The 24,344-nt window shown below is 37.2% G+C and overlaps 2 protein-coding genes across 4 annotated transcripts in view; one reads left to right on the forward strand and one right to left on the reverse strand.

The window, feature by feature from the left end:
* The window catches only part of CRYZ (crystallin zeta), a 24,684-nt gene extending 22,063 nt beyond the window's left edge, over window positions 1-2,621 (reverse strand). For both annotated transcript variants that reach the window (XM_063104651.1, XM_063104650.1), the window contains exon 1: window positions 2,192-2,621. The gene's annotated coding sequence lies outside the window, so the exon portion shown is untranslated. The remainder of the gene's footprint in view (window positions 1-2,191) is intronic.
* TYW3 (tRNA-yW synthesizing protein 3 homolog) lies at window positions 2,352-22,918 on the forward strand. 2 transcript variants are annotated; one of them, XM_063104652.1, is made up of 6 exons: window positions 2,352-2,627; window positions 5,098-5,178; window positions 7,132-7,230; window positions 9,431-9,502; window positions 11,756-11,889; window positions 21,881-22,918. In XM_063104652.1, the coding sequence occupies exons 1-6, from the start codon at window positions 2,454-2,456 to the stop codon at window positions 22,098-22,100; spliced, it is 780 nt and encodes a 259-aa protein (XP_062960722.1). In that variant the 5' UTR covers window positions 2,352-2,453; the 3' UTR covers window positions 22,101-22,918. The 2 variants fall into 2 exon arrangements, with proteins under 2 accessions (XP_062960722.1, XP_062960723.1); XM_063104653.1 differs by lacking the exon at window positions 7,132-7,230.
* The last annotated feature ends 1,426 nt before the right edge of the window (window positions 22,919-24,344 follow it).

A 24,344-nucleotide genomic window follows, 5' to 3' on the forward strand; every position in this document is an offset into this window, starting at 1 on the left:
TGATTGATCAGGCTCCACTCCGCACTCATTGCCTTTTTACTCAACTACCCACAGGATCACCATCTGTTTCCTAACACAGATGCTCTGTCAAAGGGAATTATAGAAAGAACAAAACAATGTGGCACACTAATAGCAATAAGAAAAATTCTTAAACCCTAGCAATAACTGACTTCTGAAAAGCACATTTTTCACCTCCATTGATACAATTATTTTCACAACAGGTATTTTCTGCTGAAGTAAAAATAAAATCAACATCCATTTTATGGAGGAGAAAACATCACAAGAGATTAAGAGACTTGGTCAGGGTCACACAGAAGCAGAGCTATATTTCAAGTCCTATACTTTAAATGTTGTTAGCTGACTTTTTTCCCCTTACTGTATAATCCTTTTCATCTCACCTTTTGAAACATTGGCACAGAGGACCCTTATTTTCTTAGAAATAAACTTTATATTGATAATAATGAGACAGACTGAGATGGAAATGTGAAACTGACCTAACCTGCAGGTGGAATCTCATATTTCATGACTAAGGCATCTGCTTAGAGTATGAAATTTCCCATATGCCCATAAGTCAGGAGATGCAGTAGAAGTAGAAAAGATATCATTCTATTAGGAAAATTAATAATTCCTTTATCTGTGAAATGGGAATAGTACTATCTAGCATAGGATCCTTGTGAAGTTTAACTACAACAGCACTGGGAGTGTCCTTCATAGCACGCCTAGCATACAGTAAGCTCTACATTATTTAGACTAAATCATCTATATTATTCAGACTAAATTACAAATGATTTAGGGCGGGCCTGTCCATTGCTTGTTTTTTAATTAAACTGTGCTTCAAATAGGCCTTTCTATTTATCAAATATAAACTTTAAAAAATTATTTAGAGTACCTTGGTTTAATTTTTGGTTTTACTTTTTACTTCTAAAAGATTGTCAACCTTATCTTATAAATCTAGGAAACATGAAATTTCAAATTTTTCCTCAAACAGTGATCTTTTCCAGACTATGCTTGAATCTATTTGGTTTAAATGAAAATTACAGGAATAGAAAAAATGTTAGAAGTATATTTTAACATAGAATGAACAGACCAATTCACAAAGCCAGAGCAAAGGCACATTAGGAGACAACAGCAGAAGTAAAATAAGAATTTCTGGCAAAAAATATAAAAATGAAAATTTGGAAAGAGAATCATGTGCTGCTGTTGATCAAGAATGACTTATGTAAGCATATGGTTTATTACTCTTAACGCAGAAATGTAAAAAAGAAAAAAATTCAAAGCGGCCAGAGAAAGTCTGTTCCTGGCTGTGTGATCTTGCCAATTTACTTCACTGGTCTGGATCTCAGTGCTCGTTTCTGATAACGTGGGGGAGGGAAGATTTTAACAGATCATTCTGAACCCCTCCAGGTTTCTCTGATAAGTTAGGATGGAACAGACGGCTCCCCAGTGCTAGGGGAATACAGCTCGGTGAGATTTGCTGCTGATGACCAGACATGGAGAGTCACAGTGGCTTCATTCAGTGTGACTCACATGGCCATTTCCATTAGCTGCGGACAAGCGGTCCAAACTTTGGCCTTTAATGGTTTAATCATTAACGCCCCTTCACTGGTCAGTGAGACGAGCCTCCTCTGGAAACATCCAACGATATATACAGGGCGTTTTGCAATTTTTTTCTTTTGAAGATTATTATGGGCGAGGGCCACAGGGTAAATTAAACTACACATTTCCCTACAAAAGTAAGACTGCAACCCTGACGACAAAGCTTGCAGGAAGGCCGGGCGGATAGCGCCGGGAAACCCGCAGTTGCCCACGGCTGGGCTGCGGGCAGGGGCCCTCGCAGACCCGCGTGCGCTGCTGCAGGGATGGCCAGGCCCCGGCCGCAAGGGAAAATCAGGCGGGTGGCGGGCGAGGGGCTGCTGGGAGGGAGCCGCAGTGTGACAGCCGAAACGCAGACCCTACTGGAAACCACGGCTGGGAGCCCGAGACCAGCAGGTCAAACTCCCCAGGTGATGTACTCCTAGTAACTTGCAGCCCCTGCAGGGGAATGGCTTCGGCCTCGAACTCCTTAGGCACCGGTTCTCGGGAAGGACAGAGGTCAGGAAAGGAGCGCAGTCAAAATCAAGCTCGGTTCCATTTGGACGAGCGGCGGGGAGATTCGCTGTCTGAACTAAGGAGACTTTTTAAAACCACTTACCCGGCTCTAGAGTGGAATCAGAGTCTGCGAGGGATCCCTCAGATTCCACACAAGGAGGAGGCAGACCCACCTATCGCCAACTTTTATAGGCTCCGCCTTGCCGGAGTGCCTCTCCCCGCCCCCAGGAAGGCGAACGAGACTCTCTGGAGTTCGAAAGACGAGGAAGTTTGGGCCTCTTCGGCTACCGCTCGCTTCAAGATGGCCGCCCCCGAGGAGAGGCGAGGCTAACGGGAAGGTGGAGAGTGCAGCCTCTCTCTCACGCATGGATCGCAGCGCAGAGTTCGGGAGGTGGAAGGCGCAGTGTCTGAGCAAAGTGGACCTCAGCCGGAAGGGCAGTGTGGACGAGGATGTGGTCGAGCTTGTGCAGCTCCTGAATGCGCGAGAACAGTTTTTCACCACCAGCTCCTGCTCAGGCCGTATCCTCCTCCGAGATGGGGTGAGGTGCCTTTGTGCCCTTCCAGCACTGCCCTCTAGTGAGCAACTTTAGGAGCCCTGTGCCCACTCAGTGCAACACCCAATCCGGCCTGTGTGTGTTTGTCCCTCTGGTGGGTGGTCTTTATAGGTGAAACTTAGAGGGTAAATTAGACAGGTGTTTCTAAAACCTTAAGTATCTAATAATCATCTGGGGATCGTTTAACGTGCATTGATTCTGTAGGTCTAGGGTTGGGCCTGATATTGTGCATTTCTAACAAGTCCTCAGGTGATGCCGAATTGCTGGCCTGATAACTATCTTGATTGGCAAGAGTTAGAGAACTTGATTTTGTGAATACTAAGGGAATTTAAACACTTCCTTGCCTGGCGAGGTATTGAACGCTGCTCTTCAACTGCTTGCCAAATCTTTACCGCTGCTCTTGATTGAACATCATCAGTGTTTAGGAGTTCACTGCCTCCTAGTGGCCCACTCTATTATTACAGCTCTGGTAGTTTTTACGTAGTTCGAAGTACAGCAGATGGTATGAGATACTAAAGATCTCAGGCTTTGGAGTGATACCACTTAGATTCGAAACCAGTTATCGGAATTACTGGCAAATAATCTTACGAAAGTTATCTAAACTCAGCCCCCTTCCTGTTTCCTGAACCGAGGATACTAAAGTGTATCTGCTTCATAGGGATTTTGTCCGGAGGAAATGGGATAATTTATTTGAAAGATTTAGCATTGTGCCCGGACCAAGTTAAATGCGCTGTAACTGTTGTGTATTGATTTTATTAGTAGTATTAAATTTAGTGCGTGGAAGACAACATATTTATAGGCTCATTCTTTAGGTCTATCATTGATCATTCACTGGTCTCCCAGGTTAGCAGAGCCTGTTCATTTTTATATTGCTTCCATTCCCTCCTGTGCACTGGCACTCTTGCCCACACATTCTCTCTTCCCCCATTTCCACTACCCTATCTTACCTGGGTTTTTGCAGTGGTTTCCCTACAAGTCACTGAACTACAAGTCTTTCTCCTCCAAACCGTGTTGCACACTGTTAACAGATTTGCCTTTCTAAAGCACACTCTGCTTGCTGCTCATCTTATGCTGAAACCTTTTATTACACATTTTTCTACGTCAGAAAGTCCAAACCCTTACTCTAGTGTACCTTTCAACCCTGTTTTTCACTACTTCATTTTCAGCTAGTTATTGAAACTAAACTATTCTTTCTCATCTTGTATTTACCTGTCTTTGCCTTTGCTCATGGTTTTGTTTATTTTGTTTTTCTCCCCCTGAAATATTTCCCCCATCTCTGCATATCTGAGGCATGACTCTTAGACTCACCTCCCCCACCTGAACAAAAACATGCACACACAAACTAATACATACTGCCCACTTGGAGTTAATGACTACTTCTTCTGAACTGGCTTAGGACTTTATCTGAAACCTTTTTAATTTTTTTTATCTTATAGCTTGAATTATGTTTATTTTTACTCTGCCTTATTTCAGGAACTATTTGGAGCAACTTAGAAAAAAACAACACAAGAAAAAATGAAAATTGGGAAAATCTGGATGAAGAGAATATAGATAAGATGAAGCCAGTGATGGCATTAGTTCCTGTAGGCTTACTAGAGGTGTTCCACACATTTGGTTCTAAGATATAGAGCAGCCAGCACAAAATCAGATACATCAGGTATGGAAGTCTTACAAAGAACACAAAAGTTATTCAGGACATGCACAGCTCTTCCTGGTTCCAAGGCCAGACAGCAGTCTCTTGAGGACCCATTGTATAAATAGTTGCTTTGTAGAAGTGCAGTGATTTCTGTCCATGTGGTTCCCTGCATAATCTTTCCAGTGTCCTTGAGAGTAGGATCTGAGTATACCCGTAGTACCTAACAGAACTTTGCAAATAACCGTTTGTCCAGTTTAAGTCAATGTTAAAATGTTTGTCTTCTTGAAACTTTGAACTTTCAGTCTTAGCTCCACCCTTTGGGACTACATATAAAGTCTAATCCAGAGGTCACAATTTATGTGTACAGAGACCAGGGAAGTATTATAAAGGTATGATCAGCACAGGTGTCAGTAAAGAGTCTTGTGAAGGATTGGGACAGTGCTGTCTTAGAAAAGGAATTCAAATTCCTTTTTTTTTTTCTTTAAATACTGTGCTAGCTAAATAAAACAGCTAGAGTACAATTCAGGTGCTGCTAGTATTACCCCTTGGAATGGTCCCTTTCCCCTCACAAAATCATGACCATATTTCAGAAAATATTTATTACATACGTTTACCTTTCAAATAATTTATTCTGTCAGATTTTTGAGTTCATTTTTGTTTTGGGGTTAACTTTACTCAAAAACTCATTGAATTGTTTTCAGTAGTACTTAAAATCATAGCTTAGGTTTATTAATTTAAGAAAGCCTACAATATACTTTGCATTATGCTTATTATTTTTGTAAATATTATATGATTAAATTACATTATTTGTTATTTTAGGATATAAATAGTTTTGAAGTTCAGAAACAAAACTGTTGCTGGCTCCTGGTTACACACAAACCTTGTGTAAAAGATGATGTGGTAAGTTTTTATATATAAATTTAGAAATAAACTTAAATTCACAGTTACTTTAAATACATATGAAAAGAATAGAAAAGTCAAGGTGATTTTTGTATATAATTATAATGGCTGAAGATTATACAGCCAGAGAGCTTTCATTACAATGGCTTTTTTGGGTTGTAGGAGATAAAAATGTGCAAGTAAAAATATGCAGGCATTACTTACTGCTTCGACATAGCAGAAAGCTCATGGACATTGGACACAATTTAGATCCAAATATCTTTCACTTCTGGCATTTAATAACTCTGTAACCTGGGACAAATTATAGAAGGAGAAGGGGATCAGCACTATCTATATTTTACCAGCTTCACTGATGTAAATAAATTATACATTATTTACCTGGATTGCTTCTTGAAAATCTTCCTATCTGTGGTGGGTTATTTAATTTCCCAAATTAAAGTGTTTAGGTGAATTCATATAAGTTTGTGTTAGCCAGGCCCTCTTCATTCCCACTGAATTTAGAAATTCAATTCTGTCTTAAGCAAAGAAGATAATTTATTTAACTGGAAAGGACAGGGTGGAGCTAGAATAGGCATTGCTTATTCAGATTCTCAAATGTTGTCTTCAGAGTACTCACTCCATCTCCATCTCTGGGTGCTGGTCCTCTCTTCGTGTTTGCCTTTATTCTCTACTGCTGCAGATGGTCTTCTTTGTGGCAGGAATGATAGCTGCCAGCAACCCCAGCAGAAAAAAGATCTCTTTTTCCTAAGATTCATGTATCAGCTTCCAGAGAAGGACTCTGAGTTGTTCTGCTTGGATTAGGCGTGCTCTCCCTTAGATCAATTATTTTTGCTAGTGGGATGGAATAATATCCTCAGTCAGACATAGGCAATTGGTACCTCCGATATTATGATAGGGAGAGTGATGAGTGACAGTGTCATGATTGAAAGTCCCACTAGAATCAAATGGTGTGAAGGAGGGGGGATGCTGCCCAGGGAAATAATAACTCTCCTGTATAAATTCTAGCTCAGACATAACATTACATATTTCACTAGGTGGTCAGGCAGTACAACAGGATAGACTATAATACAAGTGCAGCCAGGGTAAAGAGGTAGGTAAGAGCAACCCGGAGAAGAGAACGGTGCATGACTCAAGGTTATTAAGAACAGAGAGCACATACACCAGGCTCAAGTGGTATAGTGTTTACTTACAACAAGAGGAAAGAGACAGTATACAAGATCCAGCCTTTTGCAATGAGTCAGTCCCCATGGCTAGCAGATTGTCCCACAGCTGATGCAGGCAGAGTGGCTGCACCCACCTCACTTCATACCGCAGTAAAAGGACCCCAACCCTTGCCCCGTGGGGTCCAGAATAAAAAAAGCTGGGGACATACATGAGGGCTACTGATCCACATGTGGCTAAGCAGTTCCAAGGGAAGTTTACATGTGCCCAGTTCCAAGGAGCAGGAACACACTGGCTGTGCCCTGAGCTCTTTGTATACAATGCGACTTGTGACTTACCAGTGCTCCTGGTTCCTCTTGGGAATGAAGGGGAGGCATCAGGCTGTGCGTGGACCCTTCTCTCACATCACATTTGCGTCTATCTCAATCTAATAACAAAGAATTTAAACAGTCCTCCTAGTACAGTTTTTATTATATCACATTCCTTAATGAAAAGTCTGTTACAGAATTAAATACATTTGTAGATTACTTTTTCAAGGTACAGTTATAAATGGAAAAAAATGGTACAAAAGATTTATGGGAGAATTGGAAATGAGGTCTTTTAAGAAAATAAAAAAATTAATAAGTTTTTGGTGAAAGAAAACCAAGATAGCAGAGGGAATAGTTACTGCAGAAAAAGTATGCTGAGCATCTGAAAGTTTCTATGAAAAATGTAGTTATGTATGGAGCAAAGCGTCACCAAAGGACAGGATCATACAGTTGGGTCTGATATTATCATTTTTCATTTATTTAGATTAGAGCGCTGAAGAAAGCAAATGGTGATGCCATTTTGAAATTTGAACCATTTGTTCTTCATGTGCAGTGTCGACAGTTGCAGGATGCACAGATTCTGGTAAAATTTTGTAATAATACTGGAAGTTATAGGTCTTTGGGTAGATTTAATTTTAGGTTTTAAATCTTCTATAAAAAGTAATGTGATATTAATGTTAGTTTATTCAACTAGTTTTTAATTATTCATTTGTTGGATCAGTCTATTTATTTATTTATTTATTTTTAGTATTAGGGGGGAAAAGTAACTAATAATTACTAGCAAAACATAATATCCAAATTGTGGTTCCTCTTTTCTTCCTTAACCTTTCTATTTATAAATTTTGCCTCAACGTTTTATATTTTGTTTTTGTTTGTTAAGCTTTTAGAAAAAATATTGTGGAACTGTATGTAAAATTAAGTGTTTTAAAGAATATTTCATTTTCTCGTCATTTAAATAAGTATTAGGTAAACATCTGTTTAGTCTTCATTCTCTATTTCATCTCCTTGTTTATTTTTATACTTTTTATGTGTTTATATGTAAATTTAAATTTCATTGCGAGCATTCATTCAGCAAAAACGCATCCCCATGTATCAGGCACTAGCTGTACAGTGATGAACGAGGTTAGTGACCTAAAAGTTGGGAGACAACAAAAACAAATAAGTGAACAGGCAAATAAAGAAAACAACTCCAATTTGCCAAATGTTCTAGGAAAGAAAAAAACAAGCTAGTAAGAGAATAGCGTGAAGGGCAGCCTACTTTAGGACCGGCTCCTCTGAAGAGGTTTCTTTAAGCTAAGACTTAAAGGGACAGGAAGAGCTAGGCATGTAAGTGGGAAAATGAACATTCCAGGCAGATGGAAAGGTATATGCAAAGCTTCTGTAGCAAGAAGAGCTTGGTCTGTTCACAGAACAGAAAAAACAGTGGGTCTGGAGAGGAACTGGAAAGAGAGGGTGAGAGAGGGAGGCCAAGTGGTTGAGGGCCTTGTAGACCAAGATAAAAAGTTCTGATTGTGTTTGGAGTGCAAGGAGAAGTTATGGAAGGGACAGTTCTAAGCAAGGGGTGGCCGAGTGAGGTTTTTGTTCTGAAAAGCTCAATTCTGCTCCAGCTTAGAGAAAGGAATGCAGTAAGTGGAATCAGTTAGGAGTTGGTCGCAGTGATCTAAGTGGGAAATGGTGGTGGCTTGGCTGAAGGTGATAGCACCGAAGAAGGCAAGACGGGGATAGAGTCAAAATATATTTGTGTTTGAATCAACAAACTTGTGGGGTTGCCTAGGAAGGACAGCCAGAGGGAGAAGGGATGAAAAAGGATCAAGTATAACTCTTTAGGTCTGGCTTGAGCAGCTAGATGTATGGTAGTTCCTTTACTCAGATGGGGAGTGCTGGAGGTTGAAGGGGTGAGAATCAAGAATTTGAATTCTCTCTTAACTGTAAAGTATCTTTTTTTTTAATGTTCTATGCAAATACTATGCCATTTTATTTTATTATTATTTTAACATTTATGTGTACATATTTGTGGGGTACAGTGTGGTGTTTGAGTACATGCACATACTGCACAATGAATAGTTTTGTATCTGTTAGTCCACTACTTCTCCTCCTCACCCCACCTGCCAGCCTCGTAACCATTATTCTACTCACTACTTCTATGAGAACCGCTCAAGCACATGAAAAAATGCTCAAAATCACTAATCATCAGGGAAATGTAAATTAATGTCACCTTCTGTTCTAGCTCCCTAGACTCTCCTATTTTCTATTTTCAACAAATAACCTATTTCCTAAATAGAAGTGGCTTACAAAATGACTTACAAAGTCATCTCATAAGTTCAGAATGTTTGTAATGTGTATGCTTTTCACATATTATTAAAACAAAGGTTGTTTTAGAGACAGAAAGGGCACTGATAATCCCTGTTCTTAGAGAAAACATTTCACTCATTTAAAAGAAAGATTTTGATTATTTTGTTTACTTTTAAGCAGCATGGTTACGGGAATGATTTTTTTTTTAATTTTTATTTTTTGGTTGTTTTCTGCTTTATGGAAACAATCACTAGCCAAATGTCTCTGTTTTATTGAATTCTAGTTTTTGCCTTTCTCAATGACACTTCCAAAGTTGATATTTCAGTATGTCTAGTAGGAATTCTAATATGGCTTTTAAGCATTGTCCATATTGGTTAGCAAAAAAACCTTAATAAGTTTTGGGATTATACATGTTTCTGCAGTTTGTGGAGCTAAACAGATGATCTGATTAGCTAGGGTATCAGAATTTAACAAATTTTATTTTCTTACAGCATTCAGTGGCAATAGATTCTGGTTTCAGGAACTCTGGCATAACAGTGGGAAAAAGAGGAAAGACTATCTTGGTAAGATACCTTTCGGTAAAGAGCAGTTCTTTGAGTGTGAAGTGATCTGAATTATTGAATAACCTTCTAATTAGACTCCTTCCTTTAGTCTCTCCTTATTCAAATCTTACCATTTCCTTGTTCAAAAGCCTTCAGTGACATACTTTCTCCTATAGGGCAAAATCCAGAGTTTAGATACACAGTTGAGGTTTCATTTTATAACACTGTCCTTCAATTACTTTTAACCCAATTCTTGACTCTGTGCCTTCCTCATCCTGAGTAGTCAAGGCCTAATTAAATAAGCACCGTGATGTAGTGCAGGGAGTCACAGACAGTCAACATAAAGTCTTCTATATTGATACCGCAGGACCACAGCTATGCTATATGAACTTGGGAAAGCTCCTTAATCCCTCAGGATCTGAATTTTCTCAGCTACATCAGGCGTCCGGCAAAATACTGTCCTAGAGCCAAGTCCATGGGGAGCCAGATCCCACTATACTCATTTGATTAATTATTGGCAAAGGTTGCTTTTGTGCTACAATGGCAAAGTTGAGTAGTTTTGACAGATACTGTGTGGCCTGCAAAAATATTTACTGTCTGTCTTTTTACAGAATAAGTTTGCTGAGCCCTAGATTAGGTGATCTTTAAGGCCCCCTATAAGTCCTACAGTTTTTTTTTTTTTTTTTTGAGTCCTTTCTTAGCCAAGCCAACCCCTAGTTATTCTGCCCTATTCGGATCTCCTGTGTTGTTCACTGTTTGACATGGCATGCACTGTTTGTCTTTGAACGATTTTATGTTACTCTCTTCTAGCTCCCTAGACTCTTCTATTTTCTATCTGTTTTCAACAAATGGCTTATTTCCCTAATTGAGGTGGCTTACAAAAGAAACCTATAGAGCATGGCTAAATAGAAAATCAAAGGCCACAGTACTAGTTTATGTCCAGCACTGCATCTGGTGTCCCAAGTGAGAACAGAGCCATTTTTTTTTTTCACCTTCCTCTCCTTTGTCTTCCATATTCAATTAGTTACAGACTATCATTTCTGCCTTTCATTTCTCACACCTGATCCCATCCCAGGCCCTCTGCCAGTGCCCCTATTTCAGCCCTCTTGTTACCTCACCTCAGTGTTTACAGTACTTTCCTTCTGGTTTCCTCCTCGAGTTCCTCCAATCAATACTGTCAGAATCCCCTTTTAAAAATTCAGAGTCTCCAGATATTTTCTCTGATATTTAAGGCTTACCCAAACTAATCTGTATCTATCCATTTATGTTCATCTCCCATTAGCATACTTATGTTCCAGCCATACAGAACTATTAGTTATTTACCAAATGTATAGTGCTCTTTCATGTCTCCATGCCTACAGATAAGTTTCTCCTCTGGCTGGAATACCCCCTCCCCATTTTTATGTCTGATGAAATCCTTTAAAATCCCAACTCAAATGCTGCCTTTCCCTTAAACCTAAGTCCTCAGACTCAATTAGTTGCTCCTGTTCCACATTTTCTTAGCATTGTGTTTCTTCTGTCATAGCACCTATGTTGTTTTGTAATTTTTGGTTCACTTGTTTATTTCCTGTTCTAGAGTGTAAGGTGTTAAAGGCAAGGTCAATGTTATATTCATCCTGTATCTTCATACCTTACAGGGGGTCTAGAATATTGCAGATGCTCAGTAAATGTTCATTTAATGAAGTCGGATTCCTCATAATAGTTTTTGCAGAGTTGTTGTTCTTAACCTCTATCTAGTGCTTGGATCAACTTGGAACATGTTGGCTGCTTCGTCACCTGTGTTACTAAGATTGGCAACCCTAAAGCATTGAGAAAGCAGCCACTTTGTGTGGTATAGGTGAAAGAGTTTACTCTTAAAACCACATTCTACTCAACAGTACTAAGAGACTTCAGCATCCAGTCCCTTTGTATTTGTCCTTGAGACTTCTGTTGAAGTTTCATTTATTTCTTTTCTTTAAATTGTGTATTATAGCTTTCTAAGCTATAGTGAGATTGAAAGTATTAAAAGTTATTGGATTCTTTGATATTAACTTCTGCTTTCTCTGAAAGACAATGTGTAGAATGCCTTTCTTTAGAATTGACTGTATATATTGGGAAAGTCTATTTAATTTCTTTTGATTCAAATGTGTTCAGCTAAATTATATCAAAGCACAAACTTAAATGCTGTAATGGAACTAAACTATGTTCAAACACAGTCCTGAGTGGGCCTTTTCTTTAGTTATCTTTAGTGTCTCTAGAACATGTCTTCATATCTATATTGTTTTTTCTTTGTAGGCTGTCCGGAGTACACATGGCTTAGAAGTTCCATTAAGCCATAAGGGAAAACTGATGGTGACAGAGGAGTATATTGACTTCCTATTAAATATAGCAAATCAAAAAATGGAGGAAAACAAGAAAAGAATCGAAAGGTATATTAGTTGTGTATTTCCACGTTATTCTTATATACCTGGGTAATCCTTGAAATTATTGATACATACCATCTTCAGTTTATAATCCCAACTACTTATCTACTTGTAGCCTTATGAACAATAATAAGAAAATGACCAAGGTAATAGAGGGAAGTAGGCCAGTCTGTAATGGGCACCAACTAGAGCCTAAGGCAGAGGCTCCCTGGGGTATGATGGGACACATGACCACCAGAAACGGGCATCAAGGAGAAAAACATAATAATTTAGGAAAGACAGCCCAACAGCTACAGGAACCATAACTAATCAAGTTGAAGGCAGCCAGGTAAGAGGTGCATCTTTACACTTCTCTTGTTCTTAAACTTCACCTCCTGGCAAATGAAACTCTTTTATTACTTTCGTTTTCAACTTTTTCCTAAAAATAGAGTTGATATATAACAGTAAGTATTCTGCCTTTCATATATGAAGATATTGTCACTGACCTACCATCAGCAAGATATATATTTCTGAGTCAGTCAAGGAGTGATGGTCAATTTGATGTAATTTATAATTTCCTTTTTTCCTTTTCTTCACCCTCTTGGCCACCTCACATCCAGTCAGTCACTGCCTAAATGTCTCTTCAGCCATTCTTCTCTCGCCCATCTTACTGCTACTCTTTTTGCTCGAGACCGTTGCAGTAGCCTCATTAGCTGGTCTTATAGTAGGGTGTTTTGAGTATGTCTCTCTTCTAAGCATTCTCCACATCATAATCAGAATCATGTCTATAAAGTACAAAGGACTCCTTTTGCTTATCTGCTTAAAATTCTTTAGTACCTACAACTTTTTTGAAGCAGCTAAGGCCAGAAGTGCCAGTGGTAGCAGTGTAGCATGGCGAAAAGAGGTACAACTAGGCTCCAGAAGCAGAACTGGGTTCAAATTCTGGTTCCACCAAGTTACTCAATTATTTTGGCTTCATTTTTCTTATCTCTAACTTGAGGGTAATACCTATCTTAAAGAATAGTTACTAGTATTCATTAGATAGCATATGTATAAAGACTAGCCCTGTCTCTGTCATGTCATGGACTCTCAGGGTAGGATAGCCTCTCTCCTTCTTCGTTGACTCATGGAGAATAAATTTATAACCACAGCAGTACCACCATCCAGGCTTTCTCAACTGAGGTTCCTTATTTGAACCATAGAATTCACAAAATTATCCTAGTGACTATTTTCTGAATTCTCCTAAGGATGGTGTATAACATGTACCATTTTAGATACATTGAGAAGTTAATTCATTATATACAATGGATGTCTTAGGGCATTAAGGCATAATTTTCTAGACAAACCCTAATTGAGAAAAACTGACCACAAAAACCTGGCCACAAGTGCTTGCACAAACATTCTAGTTAAAGTGAAGATTTCAGACAAGAAACTGAAAAGTACCTAGCCACTCCACTGGAGTACAGAGTTTAAAGTATAGATAGGCACTTATTGGTACCATTTCAAAAGTTTACTACATTGTTAGATAGTAATCCAGTAAGACTACTTGCTAAAACATAGGAGGTAGCAAATCAGTTTTCTGTTTCCTTACTTGAATTTCAACAAGCTTATAAATATAGCCCAAGATCAACTAACTATACACCTGGTGTAGTTAATTGAGCCACGTTCACCAACTATAAAATCAAATTATGCTTTAAATCCATTGACTCAAAAATATGTTTTGAGATTATAGTGTGCCTGCTGCTATCAAGAGCGACATCCTCATCATATAAAATCAGGGAAAAATTAAAGAAGGGTCAAAAGTGTCTTAAGATACTGATTAGAAGATTACATGTGAATTCAGAAAGTGTGAACAAATTAGGTAGCTCTTTTGGGAAACAGCTGTACATTTAACCAAATGCAGAGAAAGAGACACTCTTCTGATGGTGAAAAGAAAAAATAATAATAAACACTGGAGGTGATGAATTATACAGTCAGATATTGAATTCTAAAACTGGTTTGTCATAGGACCAATGTTTCACAATTCAAATATCTATAATAGGAGAATCTTAAAAACTCAAAAAATCCTGAGCAACATTTCAGAAACAAGAAATATTCTGGAAACATGAAAATCAAAGTTAAGAGGTAAAATACTTTTAACAGAAAAAGATCATGTTTGTTAAGAACAATCTCAAACCCACTTCTTAGTGGGAAGAGATTTGTCTAACAGTAACAGTTGGGTTCCTGTTGTTTCTGGAGCTGGGCAAGACAAGGCCTTCAAGTAGCAGCCTGTTTTATATACAGCCGATTTGGAGACTGGAAGAGACAGGGAGTGACACCAGACATAGTAAGGTAATTTCATACATAATGATTTCCAAGCGATAAGCATGAAGTTTGGAGATCTTTTTACTAGTTACAAGAAGGTCTATCTTTGTAGACTATTAATAAGAAGTCAGGACATGGGTCAGATGAAACCACCATTTGATTATGAGTAGAATGAAATTAGCCATGCTCTTCTTTTTACCAACTGTGTAACAAGAAAATGTTAAATAAAATGTAGAATAAAAGGGCTGAATATATTGGCATATAATATGTGACATATAATATGTTGACAAAAATAAAGCAGATCTGGAAAAAAAGTAATTCAATCTACTTCCAAAGGTTGATTTTTTAAAAAATTTTTTTTAATTGTGATAAAATATACATAACATGAAATTTACCACTTTAACCAGTGGCATTAAGTACATTCACATTGTTATGTAACCATCACCATTGTCCATCCCCAGAACTTTTCTTTTTCATCTCAAACTTAAACTCTGTACCCATTAAACAGTAACTCCCGATTCCCCATACTTTCAGACCCTGGTAACTACTGTTCTATTTTCTTGTCTCCATGAATTTGACTATTATAGATATATAAGTGAGATCATACTATAATTTTTCTTTTGTGTCTGACTTATTTCAGTTAGCTGATATCTCCAAGATTTATCCATGCTGTACCATGTATCAGAATTTCATTTCTCTTTAAGGCTGAAAAATACTCCGTTGTATTTATAGACTGCGTATTGTTTATCCATTCATCTGTCAGTGGACATTCGGGTTGTTTCCACCTCAGAGCTATTGTGAGTAATGCTGTTCTGAACATCAGTGTACAAATACCTGTTCGAGTCCCTGCTTTCAGTTCTTCTGGATACATATCCAGAAGTGGAATTGCTGATTCTTATGGTAATTCTATGTTTAATTTTTTGAAGAGCCACAGTACTGTTTTCCACAGCAGCTGTAGCACTTTACATTCCCACTGGCAATGGTGGGAACCATATCCTTGCCAACACTTACTATTTTCTGGGTTTTTTTCGATAATAGCCATCCTAGTATGTATACAGCGGTATCTCATTGTGCTTTTGCTTTACATTTCCCCAATCATTAGTGATGTTCAGCATCTTTTCATGTGCTTTTTGGCCATCTGTCTATCTTCTTTGGAGAAATGTCTGTTCAAGTCTTTTTTCCATTTTTTTAATTGGATTGTTTTGTTGTTGAGTTGCAGGAGTTCTTATATGTTCTGGATATTAATCCCTTATCAGATATATGATTTGCAGATATTCTCCCAATTCTGTGGATTGCCTTTCACTTTCTTGATATTGTCCTTTGATGCACAGAAGTTTTAAATTTTGATAAAGTCCAATTTGTCCATTTTGTCTTTTGTTGCCTGTGCTTTGGGTGTCATATCCAAAAAATCATTGCCAAATTCAGTATCATGAAGCTTGTCCCTATGTTTTCTTCTACAAGTTTTATAGTTTTAGTTTTTACATTTAGGCATTTGAGTTATTTTGAGTTAACCAATGGTTAATTTTTAATAGCAATAAGTAAATGACTGAGTCTAAAGGCTGATGAGACCTTTTTGCTACCCTTTTTTCTGCCACAATTGCTCTCCAAGTTACATAAAAACTCCTTGTGTAAATCAGCCTAGCTCTTATGGGTGACATAGTATTTGGTTCTTGGCAGCAAGGATGCCAGTTGCCTTTAATCCATTGTAAAGGTGATAGACTGGGTGAAGGTGAATACATATTTATTTGTTCTTTCAACAAATATTTATGTAGGGCCCTGTAAAAGTTACAGAACTGCTAGACACTGGAATTCAGAGATGAATCCAATATGGAATGTGCAGGGACAGCTCTTGTAGTAGCTTAATTGGGAGTTAGGCATGTAAATAACTATAATCCAACATAGAAAGTGGCAAGTACCTTAAGAATGGTATAGAATATTCTAGGATTTCAAAAGAAGAAATAGTTAATTTCATTTGTGCAGAAGAAGTGTAATGAAAGAAAGCTTTATGGAAGAAGTCGTTGAGCTGGGCCTTAAAGGTAGGCAGGATTTTTATATGAACAGCCCTGAGGAAGGAGGAAATGCATGATAGGGAGAAGGAATAGTATGAGCAAAGAAAAAGAGATGGCAATACTTAAGCCATACATAAATAGGGATCAGTGAATGGTCTGATCCCCCCTTCTTTGCTTCCACGTAAATTTCTTATTCTACCTCTTTGTATAATATTGTTCTCTTGGATTCTGTCCCTGGCCCATGGCTTCAGCCACTTCCCCATATACTGGTACATCTTCCAAATCTCTAGAGTCCTGAACCCACATATCCAATAACCTATTGAACATACCTAATTAAGATATCCCACCAGCCTTTTCTTAATGTTTCCTATCCTAGTCTCAACTCCGCAGTGATTTCCTTGGTTTTTCAAATTTTTGTCATTTACCAGCATCATTACAGTTTATGCCTCATTGCAAAACAGTGATGTGTACCATATTAAATTACAATTAATTGTAATTAATTTCACCTGTCTTTTTTTTTTTTTTTTTTTTTTAACCACCGCAACATGGTCAGTTTGAAGATAGGACTTCCCTCCCCCACCCCACTAATTTCACACACATACACACACACATGCTTGAAATGTCTCTTATCCTAAAACATAACATAGTATCTGGCTCATATTTGAAGCCCAATAAATGTTTATTAAATTAATCATAAAGGATAAAGGAACTTGAAAATTAACACATTATATCAAGTTCTCCAAAGGCAAAGACAGTTTCTTATTCATCGTTGTATTCTGAGTGTCTAGCGTGAAAATAGTGGTTGATAAATGCTTATTAAATTTAGACTGACTTTTTCTATAAATAGTGCTTTTTTGTGTGTGTGTGTGTGACTGGTAAGGGGATCGCAACTCTTGGCTTGGTGCCGTTTGCACCGAGCTCAGCCAGTGAACGCACCGGCCATCCCTATATAGGATCCGGACCCACGCCGGAGCACCGCACTCTCCCGAGTGAGCCACAGGGTCGGCCCTAAATAGTGCTCCTTTTAAGGCTTCAAAGCATTAGGATGATTATTCTGGAAGACATGTAAATGACTTAGAGATGGGGTAAGCAGAAGTGGGCTCTTGCTACACAGTCCAAGTAAGAAGTAACAGGACCCGGAGTACCAAGATGAATGGGAGTGATACTGCAGAATATCTAGCAGGTTGGAAATGAGGGTAACACAGAGAAGGAGGAGGAAAGAATAACACGTTTTAGACTCCTCATAGTTGCTGGTTTTATCATCTCTGAAAATGGAACTAAAGGAGCTAAATGAATAACTCACATTTCTCCATGTACTTAAGATCAAAGAAGTAAATATAAAGTGAAAACATGTATTTTATTTTATGATAGTTTCTCCTTGGATATCTACCCTGCATGCCCACCCCCCACCACCCCCATTTTTTTTTTTTTTTAAGATGACTGGTAACGGGATCTTAACACTTGACTTGGTGTTTTTAACACCATGCTCTCCCAAGTGAGCCACGGGCCAGCTCTCGCATAGCCAGCTTTCATTCATTCTTGCAATTCAACCCAGGCATTGGATCTTCTTCCAAGGAGAATTTCATTTTCACAGCTGGAGCAGTGCCCCGGTGTACTCCCACTTTATCTTATCCTGTTCATGGCATGATGAATGTGGCTTCACAGTTCTGCAACTCCCCTTAAACCATAAGCTCCTTGAAGGCACAGACCACAGATCTTACCTGTATCTCCAGTATCTGGCTAAGATTCTGTCACATACATGTGTTTTTTTTATCAAAAACGCTAGAGCTTAATCAGTTAAAATATATAACATATCAAAATAGCCGTTTTTGATATTTGTGAATAATGGAAGGCTAAAAGGGAATGAAATTGTGCCTACATTTCTCAATTCAATGTTCCTGTTGCAGATGTCAGAAATTGTAGCTTTTTACTGCAGGTGGTTCTCTGACCTTGAAAAATAAGGGGTCAGTTTCTCAGGGCTGGCCTAAGAAGTTCTTTCTCATGAAGAGAACCCAAGTACAAGTGCAAGTTATCCTATAGCATGATAATCTTGACTGCAGAGGTAGAAAAACTGAAGACAATTTGATTTTCAGGGGTGGAGGCAGGGAACAGTTGTCTGAGCATACCTTTTTTTTTTTTTCACAGCTCTTTTTGTTGTCTGTGAGAGCTGAGAAAATTACACTTTTGAGAAGTGGGCTTTAGAATGCTGTAGTATGAAGGGAGAACAAATAATTGGAAAACAAGTTTCTGACTTATTGAGTAAGACAGTTTCTCAAAGGATTTTTAAAGTTACCTTTAGAAAAGGGAAAGAAAAAATAGTATTTGAAGTTTTTCTTCTTGAGTTTCAGCAAGAAAGGATCTTTGTTCCATTTTACCCGTTATTTTTTGGTACCCTAAAGATGTACCTTTGAATTCTTAGCTTCTGTAATGGAAGATTAAAGTAAGGTATCTGTTCCTCTCTAATTACCTTTTTTTATGTGACTGACAAGACATTTTACACAAGCTGTTAATTCTCTGTGATCATAAAAGAGCAATTTAATCTTATCTTTCATTTTCTAGGAATAAAATATAATCCAAAAAGAAACTTGGTTACCTAAGCCTATAGTACAAGGTGGGTGAAGAATGGTAGGAGATGAGGTTATGTATCAGGGATAGCATCTTATCAGATAAGGGTGACATACCATTTCCTGGCATGCTCAGACACATTTTAGATAAAATGGGTCATTTTATCAAATAGGCATTGTGGAAGATAAGAAAATCAGTCATTGAAATCACTTAAAATATCAAGCCAAATGTAGAAATTTTCATGAATGTAAGGGACCAAACAGAGTATAGGAAGATGACTTGAGGGGCAGCTGAAGGAATTTAGTCTGTCAAAGTATTGATGAGCCAGTTGAGTTCTGACCTCAAGTCTGTGGTAGGCAGGATATGGAGAGAATAAGCAGTCTCCACTTGAAAGACACCAGGGGAGATGGTGCCTGTGGGGGAGCCAGGTTTCAGATAAGTAAGGATATAAAGGGTACATCAAATGAAAAGTTATGTATCAGTTTTTCTCAGTCTTTTCCTTTTACTATACCTCCTTCTTTGAAATTGATTTATTTATAGAAGAAATATTTATTGAGTACCTATTTACATGCCAAGCATGATACTGGATATCAGATGTACAGTGGTGAGTACATAAGTTCCTGAAATATGGACAGGATATGTAGTGATCACATTGTATATGTATTAGAATTATGTGCAATATTTGGGAATAGGTGGGTATTTGGGGTTTTAGAGTTTTAGGGCCTTTGCAGGTATAACTTATCGTGTTCATTGAATTAAAGAAAGAAGAAAATTGGTCCAAAAAAGCAATCTGTTCTGTAGATGTCAAATTTTCCTGTCATAGTCTCCAATTACAGTAGGATAAAAGCAAGATATGATCCCTACTATGGCAAGTGAATTCTCAACTTCCAGATTATTCTAATTTGGGACCTAGGAAAGTATATCCATAGTTACCTTTTTCATTAGTTATTCATTCATTTATTTGGCATATTCTTACTGAGTGTGCCAGTACTGTAGTACATGCTAAGAATATAACAGTAAGCAAGTAGATAAGGTCCTTGGTCTCATGAAGCCTATATTCTATAAAAATAGTTATTACGGAAAACTAACTCTGTGCCAGGTATATCATCTGTAATGCCTCTTGGTATAGGATAATAATATCCAGTTTTATAAATGAGGAAATTTGAGACTCACTGAAGTTCATTGGAATTAGATACCTCAGCTTCCCAAAGGAACCCAGATGTCAAATGCATGCAACACTCCATGCCACTTGCTGCCTTCCAGCATATTCTCAAGGCTACTGTGTCAAGCAGAGTAGTATGTTAGGTGTTAATGTGGGGGTAGAAAAGAAATGAACCCCATTTTTAGGACATTTTATTCTATCACAAAATAAACACTAAACACCAATAGAAAAATGAACTACACTGAGATATCATCTTACCCCAGTTAGACTGGCTATTATCTAAAAGACAGAGAATAACAAATGCTGGTGAGGATGTGGAGAAAGAGAAACCCTCCTATACTGTTGGTAAATTAGTGCAGCCATTATGGAAAACAGTATGGAGTTTCCTCAAACAACTACAGATAGAACTGCCATATGACACAGCAGTCCCACTGCTGGGTATATACCCAAAGGAATGGAAATCTTCATGTCAAAGGGATACCTACACGCCCATGTTTACTGTAGCTCTATTTACAGTAGCCAACAGGTGGAACCAACCTACATTTCCATTGACAGATGACTGGATAAGGAAAATGTGGTATATATACTCAATGAAATACTACTCTGTCATAAAAAAGAATGAAACTCTGCCATTTGCAGCAACATAGATGAACTTAGACAAAATTATGTTAAGTGAAATAAGCCAGGCACAGAAAGAAATACCACATGGCCTCATTCATTTATAAGTGGGAACTAAAATAAAAAAAGAAAGAAATAATCACAATAATGTATTGAACTTTTAAAAAAGAGAGAACAGAACTGCAGTTATTAGAGATAGGAAGGGGGGATGTAGCAAGAAATTAATGAAGGGTCACTACATTTTGTGCACGTATTGATATTCAAATCTGTATCCTACAAATATATATAATCAATTATGTTTCAATTTAAAAAGTAGCATTTTTTTAAAAAAATTTTTTAAAGAAAAAAGAATAAAGAGAAAAATAATTCATATTTTAAAAAATTCAAACAGCTAATAAGCAAATGAAAAACATTCAATTTTACTTGCAAACAAAGAAATGAAAATTAAAATAATGAGACACCACTTTCACCTATCAAAGTAGAATGTGTTTTTTGATGGTAATATCCAACGTGTGGGTGAAGTACTTCTGTTGTAAGCATATTTTTTTGAACATCCATTCTGGGAAACAGGATTTATGAGAGCCTCAGAATGTTCATACCCTTTAACCGTGTAATTATGTTTCCAGGTGTCTATCCTAAAAAATGGCTAGAAACTCAGATCACATCATTTTCAAAGATATTTTATCACATTGTTGTTCAATATTAGGAAAAATATGAAAATAAAGGCCAATCTAGATGGCATAACATTATACTACCATTAAAAGTTATTATTTTGTAGTTCATTTGATGATTTGGAAAATGTTCTCAATAAATATTAAATTTGAAAAAACATTGTAAAACTTTATATATAATATCCTAATTATGTAAGCAACAGTAACTATGTGTACATGTATAAATACAATAATCCAAACTACTTTAATAAACTAGAAAATAAAAATATCGAGAGTGGTTATATCTAGGTAGTTATGTAGAGGTGGTCTGTTTTTGTAACTTCATATATTTTCCAGATTCTCTAAAGTGAGTGTCTATTATATTCAAGATTTTTTAATAAATAATTTTTGTTCTTTTTGACCATTTTGTTTGACCCCTATATCTAGGATGGAAATTGAGGAAGGATAGAGGTTGTCAGGAGGTGATTCCAATCTAATTTTCAGGACTGTTCTTAAAGAACTGAGAGCACATTTGTTTTCCTATTAAACAGTGATAAAGGCAAGAAGCATGTTATGTCTTTGATTTATTTTATATTTATAAGGCTAAGATGGGACATTGTCAAATTTAACTAATTTGTAAGCTCTAGGAGTACTTTAGTTGTTCCGTTTCAGAACACACGGATGTAACAGTAGTGCTTATTTCTTGACAGGTTTTACAACTGCTTACAACATGCTTTGGAAAGGGAAACTGATAGTAAATCACATCCCAAGATGAAAGAGAAAAATAACTCATCATATACTCACAAGAAAAATAGAAGCCCAGAAAAAGCACATGGCAAAAGTATTACTGAAGAAAATGTTAAAGAACTTGAAAATGAAGATGATGACGATCCAGGAATCATTGTTAATATCTTTCCTGATGATTACTAAGATTTGGTTCTGAAGTGTCTTGGTAGAAGAATATTTCTAATAGGTTTTATAAAACTGCTCTTTATAAGAGTATTTTAGTTCGTTTAGTGTACCAGCCATTTAGAAGAGCAAGATTTAATTTCTCTATATTTTAGAGAAACCCAGCTTATAAACATACATAGCTTTTTAAGATAGCTGTGTATATTTGCTCATTAAATACCACCTTTTTTAGTCACATAGAGATTCACTGCAAAAATAAAATTATGATTTTCAGTGCCTCTTTTTTTGTTGTTGTTTCAGTTTCTACTTCTGCAAAACAGGAAAAATAAGTATAATACCCTCTTAAGAGAACCTTAACATCAGGATTATTTGAGTAAAAATCATTGTAACGTTTTATTTATTTTTAACTTTGAAACTTCCAGCCTTTAAAGGAGGATCTGTTACCATGGAGTCCAATGACAAGTTTTTTCCTCCCTTTTCACCTTGTGCATAAGACAACTGATACCCTTTTTGTTCAGGACAAAATACCTGAACCTTCTTTCCCCTTTATTTCTCACAAACCAGTGCTTGCCACTGCCACAGTCTGTGATACACACGAGTATAATTTTTCACTAAGCCTGATCAGAAATGATAACTAAGACACAGGCATCCATCCTAATGGAACAAATGTCCTATGGAAAATTGCAAGGATCAGAAACCTTGAATTTGAATTCTGACTGCTACACAGAAGTTGGAAGTCCTTGAGCAGATCACTTAATTTCCAAGAGCTTCCATTTCCACTTCGTCATGGTAGTAATTCTAATACCTGCCTTAGGCTTGACAAGATCAAGTTAAAAATATGAACTCATTTACTAATAGAGCATTATGTATATGTTAGTATTTACTTTTATTATAAAATGAAGATGCTTTCATGCTGTATTTTCAGAATATACCAAATCATAAAAATTATATATTTAAAGGAAAATTACTAGTCAGTCATAGAACTAATAGATTATAAGATTAAAATACCAGAATGTCAAATAAAAAAATTATATAATGTAGTTAACTTTTGAGTTGTGATTTTGGCATTTCTAATATTTTTATAATTTCTCTAAGCCTGAACTTTATATATAAACCTTGTATAGATTTATACCCCAGATGCTTGCTTTCTGACAGATGGCATTTTGTACTCATTTTTTAAATATGTTGACTTCATAGACATCTGTTGTCTTCTAAATAAAATCATCAGGATTGGTGTGCAGGCAGCTCTAAAGTTATTATAAGGTTTTTTCCTACTCCTGTTTTCTATCATAGCTCTGAACCGCTCTCTTTTTGGCCTATAAAATAAGATACTAATATTTATGGCCCAGTTTCTTTTAGTATTCTCACAACATTTAGGAAGCCTTCAAACCCAGTTCTCTGTTTCACTGTTTGAGAAGGAGCCTCCTTTGAGTCCTCACTGTCATGTAGTATTTGGTGCTGTTGGCCACTTTCACATCTGTGAATCTGCCCTTTCATGGGCTTCTTGAATGCTGTCTTCTGAATCATTTCTCTGTTTATGGTGAATCCTTCTCAGTTCTTTTTCTCTACAATCCTTTAACAGTTTTCAACATTTATTACATCTTAGAATCATCTTTAGAACAAAAATACAGAAAGCAACCAAGAATCTCCAGGGAGAGACACTAGGCTTTGTCATATTTTTAAAGCTCCCAAGTTGTTCTAATTGTAAACCAAAGGGTAATGACTCTGTAGACACCCCAAGCCACCTCATCCATTCCAGTAGACTTAACCTGTCAGACAGTGATTCCCAACTTTCTTGACCTGATCTGTCTCCTGACCTTTGGCTCACTGCTAGACCTCGCCCACAGAATTGTTATTAGACTTCTTTCCTGATTCTTGGCAAAAGAGAGCAGGTTTTGTTGAGACTTTTGTCCGAGTCCATGGGTATTTGGGGGTTGCTGGCTTTTCCAGTGCCCAGGCTGGGATATGTGAGTTTAAAAAAAAAAAAGAAAGAAATCAGGGAATTCATACTTGTTCTTCAGATGCCAAAATCCCCTTGCTGGTCTACTTTCTTTTCTCCACTTTTCAGAGTCATGTTTGTTTTACATATAATGTCCAGGTTTTAGTTGCCCTTAGTGGAAGGAATAGAGAAAAGTATATCTACTCCTTTTCAGAATCAGAAGTCTAATGTATTTTTTAAATTATTGATAATATCAAATTGCTAGAGTATTGTTAACACTTGTGGAACCCCATCCAGATAGCCACAAGTCTGTAATTTTAATGCTG

Source organism: Cynocephalus volans, chromosome 8, assembly GCF_027409185.1.
Source record: "Cynocephalus volans isolate mCynVol1 chromosome 8, mCynVol1.pri, whole genome shotgun sequence".
Classification (NCBI taxonomy): Eukaryota; Metazoa; Chordata; class Mammalia; order Dermoptera; family Cynocephalidae; genus Cynocephalus; species Cynocephalus volans.

What these genes read in the sequence shown, in the direction of transcription:
- TYW3 (XM_063104652.1), top strand. Translation starts at nt 2,454, where the DNA reads ATGGATCGCAGCGCAGAGTTCGGGAGGTGGAAGGCGCAGTGTCTGAGC. An exon ending in GTATCCTCCTCCGAGATGGG is followed by an intron (nt 2,628 to 5,097) that starts GTGAGGTGCCTT and finishes TTGTTATTTTAG; the next exon opens with GATATAAATAGTTTTGAAGT. An exon ending in AAAGAGGAAAGACTATCTTG is followed by an intron (nt 9,503 to 11,755) that starts GTAAGATACCTT and finishes TTTTCTTTGTAG; the next exon opens with GCTGTCCGGAGTACACATGG.